General features: G+C 37.0%; 1 protein-coding gene across 4 annotated transcripts in view; it reads left to right on the top strand.

Annotated features, from left to right (window-relative positions):
• Positions 1-487: 487 nt before the first annotated feature.
• The window catches only part of LAMA2 (laminin subunit alpha 2), a 627,903-nt gene continuing 613,175 nt past the window's right edge, over positions 488-15,215 (top strand). For all 4 annotated transcript variants that reach the window (XM_066373271.1, XM_066373270.1, XM_066373269.1 and 1 more), the window contains exon 1: positions 488-987. In XM_066373271.1, the coding sequence (XP_066229368.1) occupies positions 882-987 (106 nt within the window). In that variant the 5' untranslated portion in view covers positions 488-881. The remainder of the gene's footprint in view (positions 988-15,215) is intronic.

The raw sequence follows: 15,215 nt of genomic DNA, 5'->3' as shown, positions 1-15,215 counted from the left end.
AAAAACGTGGTAAGGAGCCGTCATCTAAACCTGGAATGGTAAAAAAAGATACTGATAAAAGTCTGCTGATTAAAGGGAAGAAATGGGGAATGGAAGGGATAAAATTTTAAGTGTGAATGGAAACATGTGTAAAGGTCTTTTCATCTTTAAATAACTGTCAGTGACTTAACTAAAAACCTGCATTTTAACCTTTCTATTTGTCATAAACATGGCAGTGGAGCAGGAGCCCATTTTATTGTTTCTTCTCTCTGCTGCCGGCCACCATTCCACCAGCAGTAAGTCCCATGGCCTGATTTGCAGCGTCCTAGGGACCACCTTCTGCACTCAAGTAACTTTGATGTCATCTGGGCCTCTGGGTCAGTATTGTCCCCAACGTGAATCACCTGGACACGAAGTGACAGCCCGCAGCTTTGCCAGGCCGTCCTCAAGGGTACATCTTCCCCGCTTTGGTCAGGTTCCTAGCTGTGCGAATTTCCCACAAATCATGCTTTCCACCAGCAGGGATTTTACAGATCACGAAGGGCTTCCACATCAATTACTTCCCTTAACTTAAAACTTCAGTTAACAGATCCAGCAAGGGACGAGCTCTTCTCAGAGGACAAGAGCGCTGTAGCAAAGGCCTTTTTCACTGAGGACCCTTTAAACGCCTGTGCCTGGATGTCGTGGGGCTAGGGCGAGAGAAGGGGGTGGAGGGTGGGGGAGTGTCCTCCTTCTCCCCCCACCCCACCCTCCGCCGTCGGCGGTTGAGCCGAAGCCAGTGGGGGCTGTCTCCTCCTCTTCCCCAGCAGCTGCTGCTCACTCAGCTCAAAGGCCGGGGCAGGGGACACGGCGGCTGCGACTCCTCCGGCTTCTGAGAAGTGGATCCGCTCGGGGCCACCGCAATGCCAGGAGCCGCCGGGGTCCTTCTGGTCCTGCTGCTCAGCGGGGGCCTTGCGCGCGGCCAGGAGCAGGGGCTGCAGCAGCTGCCACAGGCGCATCAGCAAAGAGGTAAGTCGAGGCACAGGCTGGATTGCATACTGTGTCCGGGCGTGAGGCTCCTCCCTGGCCCCTTCTTCCGACGGTTGCTGGCCTGGGATCTCTTTCTCTCTCCGCCTTCGGGGCGAGAGGGGCTAAACTGGATGCAAGTTCACTCTCCACTCCCTGAGTTGGGAAGAGGGAATTGCCTGTCTCACCCCAAGAGAACATGAGGTGCTGTTCATTATTCATTCGTTGCTGAGAGAACTTGCTAGCCTTACACATCCTGCAAATTGATTTCCAAAATCTTTCCAAGAGGCAAACTTTTAACCAATTGAAAAAGTTTCTCCAAATCAGGTTCCTTCTCTGAAGAGAAAGGTTTCCCAAGCTGTGTCTCATCTTGGAACTTTATGGACCGCAGCTGATACCCCACCCCCACCCCCACCCTGGGCCCGCGCCCCGCGCCCTTTTTAAGGGACTTTGTAACTATTTGAACAGGGTTTGTAAAGTATTTAAGAGTGTGGATTTTTTTTTTTTCTTTCATGGCAATGGCGCCTCCAGCCTCGTATTTTCTCTACTCACATCCTAGCTCAGGTACCCTATTATATTATAGTAAAATTTCTCCTTGCTTAAAATACAGTCGAGGCGTCTGTGTCATCTGTATCTTAATTAAAACCGCAATGACCAGATAAACACTTCAGAGGACTTTGTAAAAACAGTTGTATTTAATGTAACTCAAATTATTCTCTTCAGAGAGCCTTAATGTTTATGTGCATATCATTTCAGAAACTCTGGGGAGCCTTTGAAGAGTTATTTTATGATCATGAATTTTAAAAGAAGCACATGTTCAGTGTTTTAAACCACAATTTATAGTACATTATTTCAGCAAACATTTCTCTAATTTGGAAAACATGCATCAAAGTAAAAATAAGAAATATTTAAGGTTTGGTCTCAGATATCCAAATATTTACCCTAAAAGTATCAAACCTGGAGGTTAGCAGCTTTTGAAAGTTTTGATGAGGCTTAATCTGCCAGATTTTTGAAATATACTTACTTGCTTTTAGTTAACTGGAATAAAGTTATGTCTAAAGTTCTGATAGTTTTTCTTCTTATAATCTAGCATTAAAAAGGAATAAAAATACTCTAAGCTCCTTGCTGTAATAATAACTCCCTGATAAAAATTCCGAGAATACAAATGACCTAAGTTCACTATATGATTTTTTTCTATTTTTGGTCTTCCTTCTCTGAGAGGTGAAATGAGGTCAATGCGGCTTAATTAATAGAATTTATGAGACAGTGATTTTGAGAATCTCTCTGACAGCTGATTTATAAAAATACTACTTTTAAATATTAACTTTGCCTAGTTATGTGATATGTTTTAACAGTACACAATACTTTAATACTCTTAGGCAGCTGGGAGTGAAGAGAGGCAAGGAGCACCCATCTTTCTGTTGTTGTGAATGGGGCAGAAGCTCAAAGCATGCAGAGTGGGGGGCCAAGTGGGTTCCTGAGAATTTTCCTTAGCATGTTCCTCCTCCCCTTTTTCTTCTATTTTCTCTCCTCTCCAACCCTCCCCTCCTGTTTTGTCCCTCCCTTTCTTTTTCCTCCCTTCCTCTTCTTTTTTCTCCCCTCCCCTCATTTTTCTTCCCTCCCTTCATTTTCTCTTCCTTCCTCTCATTTTCTCTCCTCTCCTCATTCTCCCTCCCTTTCTTTTTTTTTTTTTTTTTACTTTTTTTTTTTTTTTTTTTTTTTTCATTTTTCTGAAGCTGGAAACAGGGAGAGACAGTCAGACAGACTCCCGCATGCGCCCGACCGGGATCCACCCGGCACGCCCACCAGGGGGCGACGCTCTGCCCACCAGGGGGCGATGCTCTGCCCATCCTGGGCGTCGCCATGTTGCGACCAGAGCCACTCTAGCACCTGGGGCAGAGGCCACAGAGCCATCCCCAGCGCCCGGGCCATCTTTTGCTCCAATGGAGCCTTGGCTGCCGGAGGGGAAGAGAGAGACAGAGAGGAAAGCACGGCGGAGGGGTGGAGAAGCAAATGGGCGCTTCTCCTGTGTGCCCTGGCCGGGAATCGAACCCGGGTCCTCCGCACGTTCCCTCCCTTTCTTTATTCAATCCTTCCACTTCTCTTTCTGTTCGCTGTTCTCTCCTCTCTCTCTCTCTCTGTCTCTCTGTCTCTGTCTCTCTCTCTCTTTCTCTCTCTCTCGCTCTCTCTTTCTGTTGTCAGATAAAACCATCTCTGATTCTATGGTCCAGATTCAGGTTGAGGTGAATGCAGAAGGAAGTGTTTATACTGCCATTCTCTTGAGAGAAAACTTGGACACTATATAAATTATAGAGTCCTATGCAAAATAACTATAACCTAGAGTGTACTGTAGACTGCTATATTCTGCTAGAATCTATTATGTATTTTCTAGATCCTTTGTCATATATTTAGGATTGGTTCTCAACCATTTGGTTGAGACCTGCTAATATTAAAAGTATACAAATCTATTTTATAATACCTTAAATTTGTATAGTGCTTTATAATTTAAAAAGGACTCACATACATGATTTTATTTAACCTTCAGCTAATATTATTCTAATTAAACAATTTGAAAACCTGAGGCTTGGAAGAGGTGTGACTTAAGTTGATGCAACTGATAATAACCTAATTTATAACAACTGAAATGACATAGTTCTGGTTATGCTAAAAAAAACCTTTTTTTATGGTACCAATATTATTTCTATTTATTTATTTATTTATCTATCTGAGACCTGTTTTCGATGTTGTGCTAAATCAAGCTCTCATTGAATCAAGATCATTGAATATGAGTTTGATAGAAGTGTTTCCTTGGCTACCAGCATCTTTTTTTCTGTTTGATCATATAGCACTGACCCTCCTGGATAAGCACTACTTGTTTAGAAGGAGTTCTGTTTTCTCTTTTAGTACAGTGCCAATTTATTAAGAATGTTGACCTCAAGCAGTCATTTTTAAGTGTTGAATTGAATTAGGGACTTAACCAGATATACTTTGTTTGTTTTTAAATTTTGTGTAGTTTCTGTAGCACACAGAATTGTAGGCTGAATAACATTGATTCAGAAAGAATGATAGTCCAAGGAAATTCTTTAACTAGAATTAAGATTGATGAGATAGGAGAATAATAGTCAAAGTGATTTTGCATTTTCATAAGGCAGTAGATACAATCTTTTCTGGATATTTTTGTAAATAGTATGTGCAAATGGTAAATTGAAACTGATTGAAAATAGTTACCAAAGAATATTGCACAGTGAATCAAAGTTAATCAGGAAAGAAGTCTCTAGAATTGTGAGAGAGGTTTTCTTATGTTCATTTGTATTGGTAATGGCTTGATAGAAGACATAAAACCCAAGCTTATCAGAACTGTAGGTGGTCCAAATATAATTTGGGATTCTAAGCTGGTAAAAATGGATACAGGGGCTTTAAAGGACTCTGTAGTATGGACCAAGAATGAGAAATACCTGAGATTGGTTGTAATATGTATGTCTAGATGTTAAATAACATCACTTGCCCTATTCTGAAGATTTGTTGTTTCCTTTATACATATAGGGATGAATACCAGGAAAGGATTAGAAAGGACAAGTCTGAAGTGCAGTTAAATCTATTGTGACCATATAGCATGACACGGTGACAGAAGTGTTAACCAACTCACTTTTATCAAAAACTCATAGAAGCAGATGGGTGTGTTTATTAAATACATTTGTGTGCTTCATTGACTAATCGATGTAAATTCAGAGGAGGTAGAGTACAATAGTTAGGAGTCTGAAAATATTTTCAGAGGATGGCTATGCCAAATATATTCTGTTGCTTTAGAGAAAGAAAGAATTAGGAAACCATAAGAGGTATTCTCTGAGTATTGGAAAACAGAGACTAAGTGTCCTTCCTAAAGCCTGAACTCAGATCCACAGAAGTATATGACTAAGAGGAAAGTTTGAGCTCAATAAAATATTATATAAGGAAACCTGTTTCTTCTTCGCATTCTGAGCTGTTCTGAAGTAACTAGATTGTGTTGGAAGGCCTAGCTTCTGGATATGTCCATGCAAGGAATAGCTGTACAACTTTTCAGTGATGATTTCGTATAAAATGCCTTCACCAACAAGAAGTTAGGACTCATCCAGTCTCCAGCCCTTTCCCAAGTTCAATATTTTAGTATTATATCCTATTGTTTTTGGAGTACAAACTTGTTTTTTAAATTTCTGAATTCTTAAAAATGTCAAGAAAATATTAAATGTATATAAACATGTTTTTAAAAATATTTTATGTATTGATTTTAGAGAAAGAGAAGAGAGAGAGAGAAATTATTGGGTGAGGGGAGGGGAGCATCATCAACTCACAGTAATTGCTTCTTGTATGTGCCTTAACCAGGCAAGCCTAAGGTTTTGAACCTGTGACCTCAGCATTCCAGGTTGCTGCTTTATCCACTGTGCCACCACAGGTCAGACATAAATGTGTTTTTAGATGCCTTTTGGGATTTAAGATAAAAATATGTTTGAGGCAATCCCACATATTTTTGGCACACATGCTTAAAAATTTAATATAGAATTTCCACCTCACCATTAATTACAGTTGTAAAACATCTATGCTATACAGTGTGAGAGCACTTTATAAATTACCTGAGCACTTTTCAAAAGATTTATTGTGGCTATAAAGCTGAAATTAATTTTTTGTAGTATCTTCTTTTGTTTCATACATAACGTGTTGCCTTGTTCACACCATACTGGTTGAATAGTTTAGTAAAAATAATTCATAACAAATGAATGTATGGCTGGGAATAAGAACATTCAACATTGATTATTATGTTGTAGGTATTTGGTAGAATTTCTTTAAATGATGATTTCATATTATAATTTTTATTCTCATATATTAATGTATACAAATTACTGATATACCTTATTTTTATTTTTATTTATTTATTTTTTTTTTTTTTTAATTTATTTTTCTGAAGCTGGAAATGAGGAGAGACAGTCAGACAGACTCCTGCATGCGCCCGACCAGGATCCACCTGGCACGCCCACCAGGGGGCAACGCTCTGCCCCTCCGGGGCGTCGCTCTGTTGCGACCAGAGCCACTCTAGCGCCTGGGGCAGAGGCCAAGGAGCCATCCCCAGCGCCCAGGCCATCTTTGCTCCAATGGAGCCTCAGCTGCGGGAGGGAAGAGAGAGACAGAGAGGAAGGAGAGGGGGAGGGGTGGAGAAGCAGATGGGCGCTTCTCCTGTGTGCCCTGGCCCGGAATTGAACCCGGGACTTCTGCATGCCAGGCGGACGCTCTACCACTGAGCCAACCGGCCAGGGCCCATACCTTATTTTTAAAACTTCTCTTATCTAGAATTTCATGCAAAGTAATGAACTCAAAAGTTTCTAGGGATTATGTACAAACTCTACCAATTTCTCATGATTCACTTCAGTTACCATACTCCTGAAATATGGGATAATGGTCACACTAATAACTATAGTGTTTACCTTCGTTAGATATAATTATAAAAAAAAACTCAAATAAGCATCTCAAGAGTTATTCCCAGGTATGACTGCTGCAAGAAGGAACAAGTCTATATTTTACAGGAGAGAGTTAAATAGGAAGAATTTTTGAAGTAAATGGATTTGTAATTCTCACACTTTTCATCTATATTGCAGTAAGCATGTCTCAAAAAAGTTTACTTTTTGGTTGATTTTAGTTTGCAGTATTTTCTCAGTCTCCATTTATATAAAGTTCTGGTAGACAATTGTTACTTTTTTATTCATACACTTAAATACTGATTATTCATTGACAATGACTAATGAGCAAGACATTTCTACTTGGACCTCCAAGACTGAATCATTGTTTCTTCTTTTCATTCAAATAGATTTGGCAGTGAACTGTAAGAAAAAGAAATCACTTGAACTTTATATGACGTCTCACATCTCCTTTCATAATCTGCTTTACAATTATGGGGTCACAGTTCTGGACCATGATAGAAGAGAAAGAATTGGGACCTAGTGAGGTCCAGGATTGGGAAAACGAACTTCAATCTAGCATACATGCATAGAATGATTAGTGGGGGGCTAGCTGTCCAAAATATTGAGTCCAAAGGATGTCCAGTTGTCAACGCTCAAGTTGTTTAGCTTGTAAAAGAGAAGATGGAGGTTTAGAATTTGTATGCAGTCAGAACGTTGAACTGGGTAGCTGAGTAGGAATTTAGGCAGAAGGCCAGTTTTTGTGAATGAGAAAACAAGGTAGTTGTTAGAGAAAGATAGAACTCATTGCCACATGGTACTCAAGACTCATGCCAGGCTCAGGATATACCGGCCAGGCAGGCAAGCAGAAAGACTAATTGTGGGCTGAATCAAATGGTAAGACTCAGTTAAAGGAGAATTTGTGTAGGAAATTTATGGAAATGGGTCTATGTGTATTGAAATGTGCTTAGTGGAGGAATGTATTCAGTGAGTAAAACAGACAAGCCCCCCAAAAAAACTCCCCCAAAAACCTCTCTGTGCTTGTGAAGTTGATATTCTAGTTGAGCAGACAATCTGAAGAATCTAATGAATCAGTAATATAACCAATACCTACATACCTACATTGTATAAAATGTAGTGGATAATGAGAATCCTGGACAATCAAATACAGCAGAATATGAAATGTCAGTGGTTTAGGAGTGGAGGGAGGTTGACTGCTATTTTAAATAGAGTAATAAAAGTTGACCTCACTGAGAAGGTTATACTTGAGCAAACTCTTGAAGGTGGTATGGGGTCAGGGAGTGATCACACAGAATCAGGTGGAAGTGGAAGAGGAAGCACGCTCCACATAGGGAACCAGCTTATACAGATCTAAGGCTGGGATGTAGTAAGAAGGTCAGAGAAGTAGTTGGGGGGCTGGGTCAGTGTGAAGATTTTGCCTTTCAGACTGAGTGAGATGGGTGGTATTGGAGAGTTTTGAGTAGAGTTAATGAATGAATGAAATACTACTTAATATTTATTTTTTCAAGCAGTCCAAATGTAAGACTACGTTATATTTACCTCCTGGCCCATTTATAGAGCATATTTCATTGATTGCATTCCATAATATTCCACCCCAAATATCTTATCATTGGGAAGCTCAGATGCATCTTTGTAAAATGTTTTTTGTTGTTGTTGTTGCTGTTTGTTTGTTTTTTACTTTGGGCATCTCAATTCTATTCCACAATTAAAAGATTATCAGGACCTCAGAACAACTCAGAAAACTTCTACATAGCCTTTTGTTTTGCTCCAGGGTTTTTAGAAATATGTGATAGGTTTCTTAGAGAAATTTTAACTAATGTGCACATTAAACAAAAATAAATTATTCCTGATCTCAGGTGGATAAGTGTGTATGTTGGAGTTCTTTTTCTTTTGTTCATTTCAACATCAGACCTAAAGTTTAGATACTATTGTTGAAAATGACACGATGTATTGATCTGATGACTTCTTTTATGAAATGAACTTTGAAATGTTACCTATTTTTACAATCAGAAACCTATTTATGCTGTTTCGATTTTTATAACTTCTTTAAGGATCACTGTAAGTCCTGCAGTAACCTTTAGAGTAAAGTAATACAATTTTGGCCTGACTAAATTATTTAGAATAAATTTAGGTGAAGAAAATTGCCTGACCTGTGGTGGTGCAGTGGATAAAGCATCAATCTGGAATGCTGTGGTCGCTGGTTTGAAACCCTGGGCTTGCCTGGTCCAGGCATATATGGGAGTTGCTGTTTCCTCTCTCTCTCTCTCTCTCTCTCTCCTTTCTAAAGTGAATAAATCAAGTATTAAAAAGAAAAATTTTCTAAAAAGAAAAAGGAAATTGCATAACTTCTCTCTCTGTCACTCCCTTTCTATCTTCCTTTGTTTCTTCCTTTCCTCCTTCCCTTTTCCTCTCCCTTTCCTCCTATTTTCCCTCTTTTTTTTCCTCATTTTAGTATCCTTCTTCTGAATACAATATGGTTTTCAGAGAGATGATTCTAAAAAATATAACTTTTAAGAAGATATGTAAGGCAAAACTACACTTACATCTTTCTTCTTATTAAACACTACTGATAATTACCTTTCCTTTTAAAGATAGTTTTGAGGAATAATATAAACTTACATGAGGAATTAAAGCTAGAAATTAGCTTGTCAAAGATGTATAATATGATATTTATTCTATACTAAATTATTTGAAAAACATAGTCAATGTCTGTGCCACTGAATGAAAAGAACAAGAACCAACAGATATACCTAAGTATCAGAGCAGCATGAATCTCAAAGTTCGTTCTGAAAAGTGTAGAACACTTACACTGTCACAAAATGATTGAAAGAGTTCCAGTTGAAGTTGACTTCTCAGTAAAGACAGAAAATTTAGCATATGTCCTAGATTTTTAGGATTTATTCATAATGCCTAATGAGAGCAAAAAAAAGTTTATTTAAGCATCTATTAGAATGTATGTATGTTTGCATGTATGCACCATGTATGGTTTAGAACTCAAAGTACCTAATTAGTATAGTTAGTATATTTTTATTTGATTTTTTAAAAATTGCTATATTTTCAGTTTTGTAAAAAATATCTAGAATAAAGGAATCTAAAAATTGAACTTGCCAAAAAAAAGCCTCATTGCTTTGATAAATTATTATGGACTGAAGAATAAATTATAAATGGGATTCTTATATTTTTAAGTTTGGTAGCTGTTCTATTAAAAATTTAAGGTGAAATCCCTTTTAAGTTGCTGGTAACATATAAGATCCTATTCTAAAGTGGAAATAGGGTTAGTAGAGTTTGCCATATCAAATATAGTTTTTCTTTTTTCTAATATATTTTATTCATTTTATCTTTGTCCATCACCATTTATTCTCCCCTTTACCCTCCTCTACCTCTCTCCCTCCCCCTCCCCCCTCTGGCAATCACCATACTGTTGTCTCTGCCCATAGATCTCCCTTTTTTCTCTTTTACTTAATCTTACCCTTCTCTTCCATGCCCCCACTGCCTGCCCTCTGATGGTTGGCAGTCTATTCTCTGTATCCATGAGTCTGTCTCCACTCCATTAAGTTTATTTTGTTCATTCGATTACACATATAAGTGAAATCATATGGTGCTTGTCTTTCTCTAGCCAGGTAGCTCAGTTAGAACATCATCCTGAATATGCCAAATAAAGTCTTTGAAAGCCTGTATTGCTACCATAGTCTGCTCTGCCTTTTTCGGTTACTGAATGAGGCTGAACATGAAGTAGTGCAGTTGTCATTTTAGGTACCTACTTTATCTCTTGTTGTGAGCAGTACATAAAATAATGACTATAAAGCATGCAGCATCTATGAGGGCCTCAGTATATGCAAAAATATTCAAAATGCCTCAAGGAAAATGAATTAAGTCTAAAAACGGTCTTGGTGCCAAGTAACTCTCTGGCATAAGCGGCATTTTTTTCTCCAATACCATTGTATGCCAAATTTAGCTAAGAGTAGTTAGAAAAGAATTTGCTCATATAATTAAAAACAAAAATGTAATAATTCCATATTAATTGGAATATGTATATTCGTATTTTAATACTCTGAACTTTATAGCTCATCCATGAAAAGTACTCATCACCATACACCTTTTTATACCTTGAAATTCAGTATACATTTCTCTGCTGTGGGAATAACCTTGAATAGTAAAAAAGGTATAGATGGGTGATGGAAAGAATTGGACTCATAGGTATTACCACTTTTTTTTTTAGTAAAGCAAAACCTGAGTTAAAACCCATTGAGTTATGAGTTTTTTTTATTCTCGTTGACCTCTGGGAGTGAGTTATTTTTCAAAAAATGACATTAGTTCCAGTTACAGTTTTATTAACTTAAAATCATGTTTGTTTGATAACTAATTATGGAAACAAGAAGAACATAACATTTACTGCTCCAGCTTTTACTGCTCCAGCTCAAAGATTAAAGACGTACATGTACGATCATACTCTGGATGGTCAGGAGGCACAAGGACATACATGAACGTTTGTACTACTCAAAGCGTTAACAGAATTTAAATTTACTATTAAAATTTTTGAAATTCAATTAAGTGAGACAATATATGTGAAAACACTTGGCATCTAATCAGTAAATATTATCTCTTTTCTTCTTTCCTCTTTATTATTTGATCACAAAACTCAAAAATGATGTTTGTAGTACATATGACAGCCCTTTTGCCTAATGAAAGCAAAACATTCTAAAAGTTTATTTAAGTAGACCCTAAGAGATCATAGTTGGCATACTATGTCACTGCAGAGAGATTGAAGAATTCATTCAAGGTCAGACAGGAAGTCAGTCACAGAGATGAGAAGAAACAGAAGGTACTATAATTAGCTAATAGTTATGTTAGTAGCTCAAAGTGAGAAGTGATTTAAACACGCAACAGAATGAAAATTATAGCAATACTTTGTGTTTTATTTATATTTTCAATATATAAAAACATTTTTATCTAACAATCCCTCATTTTTGGATATGTATTTATTAGGGATCAATAAACTATTTTTAAAATAATTTTATTATATATGAAATATGTTATAAAAATATATTGCACATAGTAAGCACTCCATAAAGGTTGGTTATTATTTTTAGTTTAGTGGTCCTCAAGCTTTTTGTGTTAAGACTCTTTTATACTATTAAACAGCAAGCTGATTATACTGATTTATTGTATGAGAAATTTAAATTAGGAAATCTAAAAATGTTTACTTATTAATTAATTTAAAAGAAGAGTAATAAAATAATTACATGTTGAAAAACTTAACAATTTCAAGAAAAATAATTTTATATTACAAAACAAATAAAATAGTGAGAATAATGATATTATTTTTATACTATCAAGCCACTTTAATGTTTAGGTTAATATAAAACAACTAGATTCTTATTTCTTCCTTTACAAATTACTATGACATGTTGTTTTGATGAAAGTATGTAAAGAAATATACAAAAACACATGCAGACATGTTGCTGGAAAAGGGAGATATCTGTTTGTCTTTTTTTTTTTACTCTACATAAAAACTCAATAAGTGGTAGTTTTTTAGATATTTACTGCAATATGGTACCTGAAACTGGGCCAATTTTTCCTTTTTTTCTGTTATATTAAAATCCACTAGTCTTTTTGCACTTGGAAAGAGTTTTACTAGGTGTGATTGATAACTTCAATCGCTGTTAATTTGAAAAATATTAATTTGTTGATTTATGCATATCTTCCCAAAGTTGACAAATTCTATTAAAAATAATTTTAAATCACATTTGCAATATCACCACTGATTGCATCAGAAAAATCTTTAAATATTCAAAGCTGTTAATATTAAAATGGTTTTCCAGAACTTTTATTTTCATTTGCAAGTTCAAATGTAATCATTGGCAACAAATTTTCTTCACATGACATTTACTTCATTCCTTTTGACAAAATGTCTATTATGTCAGACATTTTTAACACTAAAAAATTTATACTTTGTTCAACTCTGGGGTAAAAAGGATATTTTATGAAAAAAATGGCTACTTCAGTGTGCAACTCAAATTGAACTGGGAGGGGCTAAAGTAGGTTCCAGTTGTCCATATGGAAAATAATATAATAATTTTTTTTTTGTATTTTTCCTAAGTTAGAAGCACGGAGGCAGTCAGATACCACATGTGCCCAACCTGCAATCATCCAGCATGCCCACCAGGGGGTGATGCTCTGCCCATCTGGGGCGTTGCTCTGTTGCATCTGGAGCTATTCCAGTGCCTGAGGCTGAGGCCATGGAGGCAGAGGCCATGGAGCTGTGCTCAGCACCCTGGGCAACTTTGCTCCAATGGAGCCTTGGCTGTGGGAGGGGAAGAGAGAGATAGAGAGGAAGGAGAGGGGGGAGGGTGGAGAAGCAGATGGACACTTTCTCCTGTGTACCCTGTCTGGGAATCAAACCCGGGACTTCCACACGCCACGCTGATGTTCTACCACTAAGCCAACTGATCAGGGCAATAATTAATAAATAATAATATGAGAACAAACTTTGTGATTTACATACTCACAATTGTATACCTACTTTTGCCCTTCCTTGTATAAGTGTTTTTTCTCAAATCAAACATATTTCTGTTTATATTGATTATTATTTATTCTTCATCAGGGATCTTCTTCTGTACAACTCACCTTTTATTTTCTTCTGTCAGTATGTGGCAAAGAGTGAAAGGACTCATCATATTTATTAATGCTAAACATCATCACTGTTACCCACCATTACTTTTGTACTGTTGATATAAATGTCAATACAATAAAAAAAATGCAAATAATGACTAAATCTTGTTGTGCAAAGAATTTTGACCTTGAGGACTGACTCCCAGGGATCTATGGACCATACCTTAAGCTGTACAGGGTTGACTCTAGTTAATTTCCTTATCATATGTTCAAAGGCTACCATTATGTAAAGATTAACTGTGTCATCAGAAAGAACCTAAACAGTTCAGTTTTCACTCCAGGTCAGGTAGTATAGTCCAGAGACACCATTTCCTTTCAAAGAATAGAAATCCTGAGAGCATCTTTTGGGGGAAAAGCAGGGAATGGTTAAAACCAGCCACACATACTTAATGAAAATCAAAATGTCTGCATGTCATCTTCCTGTTTTTCTAGTTTTTTCATTTACCCAATTAGAAATAAAAATAGTTCATTTGTCCAAGGTTAAAAATATTATGTTCATCTTTAGTAGCTTTAAAAAGTGAACTAATGACCAAAGTTTAACACAAAGGAATAATGCTAATACTTTGGAATTGTAAATTAGCAGAGGGCTTCCAAATTCACATTGGGAAGGGACTTCCATGCTTTTCATGAAGAGGATCCTTGTTGAAAGTACTGTGACACATGTGTCTCTTGAAAAAACAAATTTGAATATACCTTCCCCCCCACACACACACAAATACAAACTTTGAAAGTTTGTGCTCTGAAAAAACATGAAAAAGGTTTTATAATATTGGGAACCCCAAACATGATCTTTTATTCTATACCCATCTCATCAAAACCATATGTAGGTGTCTAATAGTAGATCTAGTTTGTTTCTTTTGGATTGTTATAACATGTTGTCCAGAGACTTAAGGATTTATCTTTTTTTTTTATTTAATAATTTTATTTTTTTAATGGAGTGACATCAATAAATCAGGATACATATATTCAAAGATAACAAGTCCAGGTTATCTTGTCGTTCAATTATGTTGCATACCCATCACCCAAAGTCAGATTGTCCTCTGTCACCTTCTATCTTGTTTTCTTTGTGCCCCTCCCCCTCCCCCTTTCCCTCTGCCATTCCCCCCTCCCTCCCGTAACCACCACACTCTTATCAATGGCTCTTAGTTTCACTTTTATGTCCCACCTACGTATGGAATAATGCAGTTCCTGGTTTTTTTCTGATTTACTTATTTCGCTTCGTATCATGTTATCAAGATCCCACCATTTTTCTGTAAATGTTCCGATGTCATCATTTCTTATGGCTGAGTAGTATTCCATAGTGTATATGTGCCACATCTTCTTTATCCAGTCATCCAATTGACGGGATTATTGGTTGTTTCCATGTCCTGGCCACTGTGAACAATGCTGCAATAAACATGGGGCTGCATGTGTCTTTACGTATCAATGTTTCTGAGTTTTTGGGGTATATACCCAGTAGAGGGATTGCTGGGTCATAAGGTAGTTCCATTTTCAGTTTTTTGAGGAACCACCATACTTTCTTCCATAATGGTTGTACTACTTTACATTCCCACCAACAGTGTATGAGGGTTCCTTTTTCTCCACAGCCTCTCCAACATTTGCTATTACCTGTCTTGCTAATAATGCCTAATCGAACAGGTGTGAGGTGGTATCTCATTGCCGTTTTGATTTGCATTTCTCTAATAGCTAAAGAAGATGAGCATCTTTTCATATATCTGTTGGCCATTTGGATTTCTTCCTGGGAGAAGTGTCTGTTCATGTCCTCTTCCCATTTTTTTATTGGATTGGTTGTTTGTTTGTTGTTGAGTTTTATGAGTTCTTTGTATATTTTGGATATTAGGCCCTTATCTGAGCTGTTGTTTGAAAATATCATTTCCCATTTAGTTGGCTTTCTGTTTATTTTGCTATCAGTTTCTCTTGCTGAGCAAAAACTTCTTAGTCTGATGTAGTCCCATTCATTAATTTTTGCCTTCACTTCTCTTGCCTGTGGAGTCAAATTCATAAAATGCTCTTTAAAACCCAGGTCCATGAGTTGAGTACCTATGTCTTCTTCTATGTACTTAATTGTTTCAGGTCTTATGTTTAGATCTTTGATCCATTTTGAGTTAATTTTTG

This window comes from Saccopteryx leptura, chromosome 3 (genome assembly GCF_036850995.1).
Source record: "Saccopteryx leptura isolate mSacLep1 chromosome 3, mSacLep1_pri_phased_curated, whole genome shotgun sequence".
Classification (NCBI taxonomy): Eukaryota; Metazoa; Chordata; class Mammalia; order Chiroptera; family Emballonuridae; genus Saccopteryx; species Saccopteryx leptura.
This window is presented reverse-complemented; position numbering and strand designations above follow the sequence as displayed.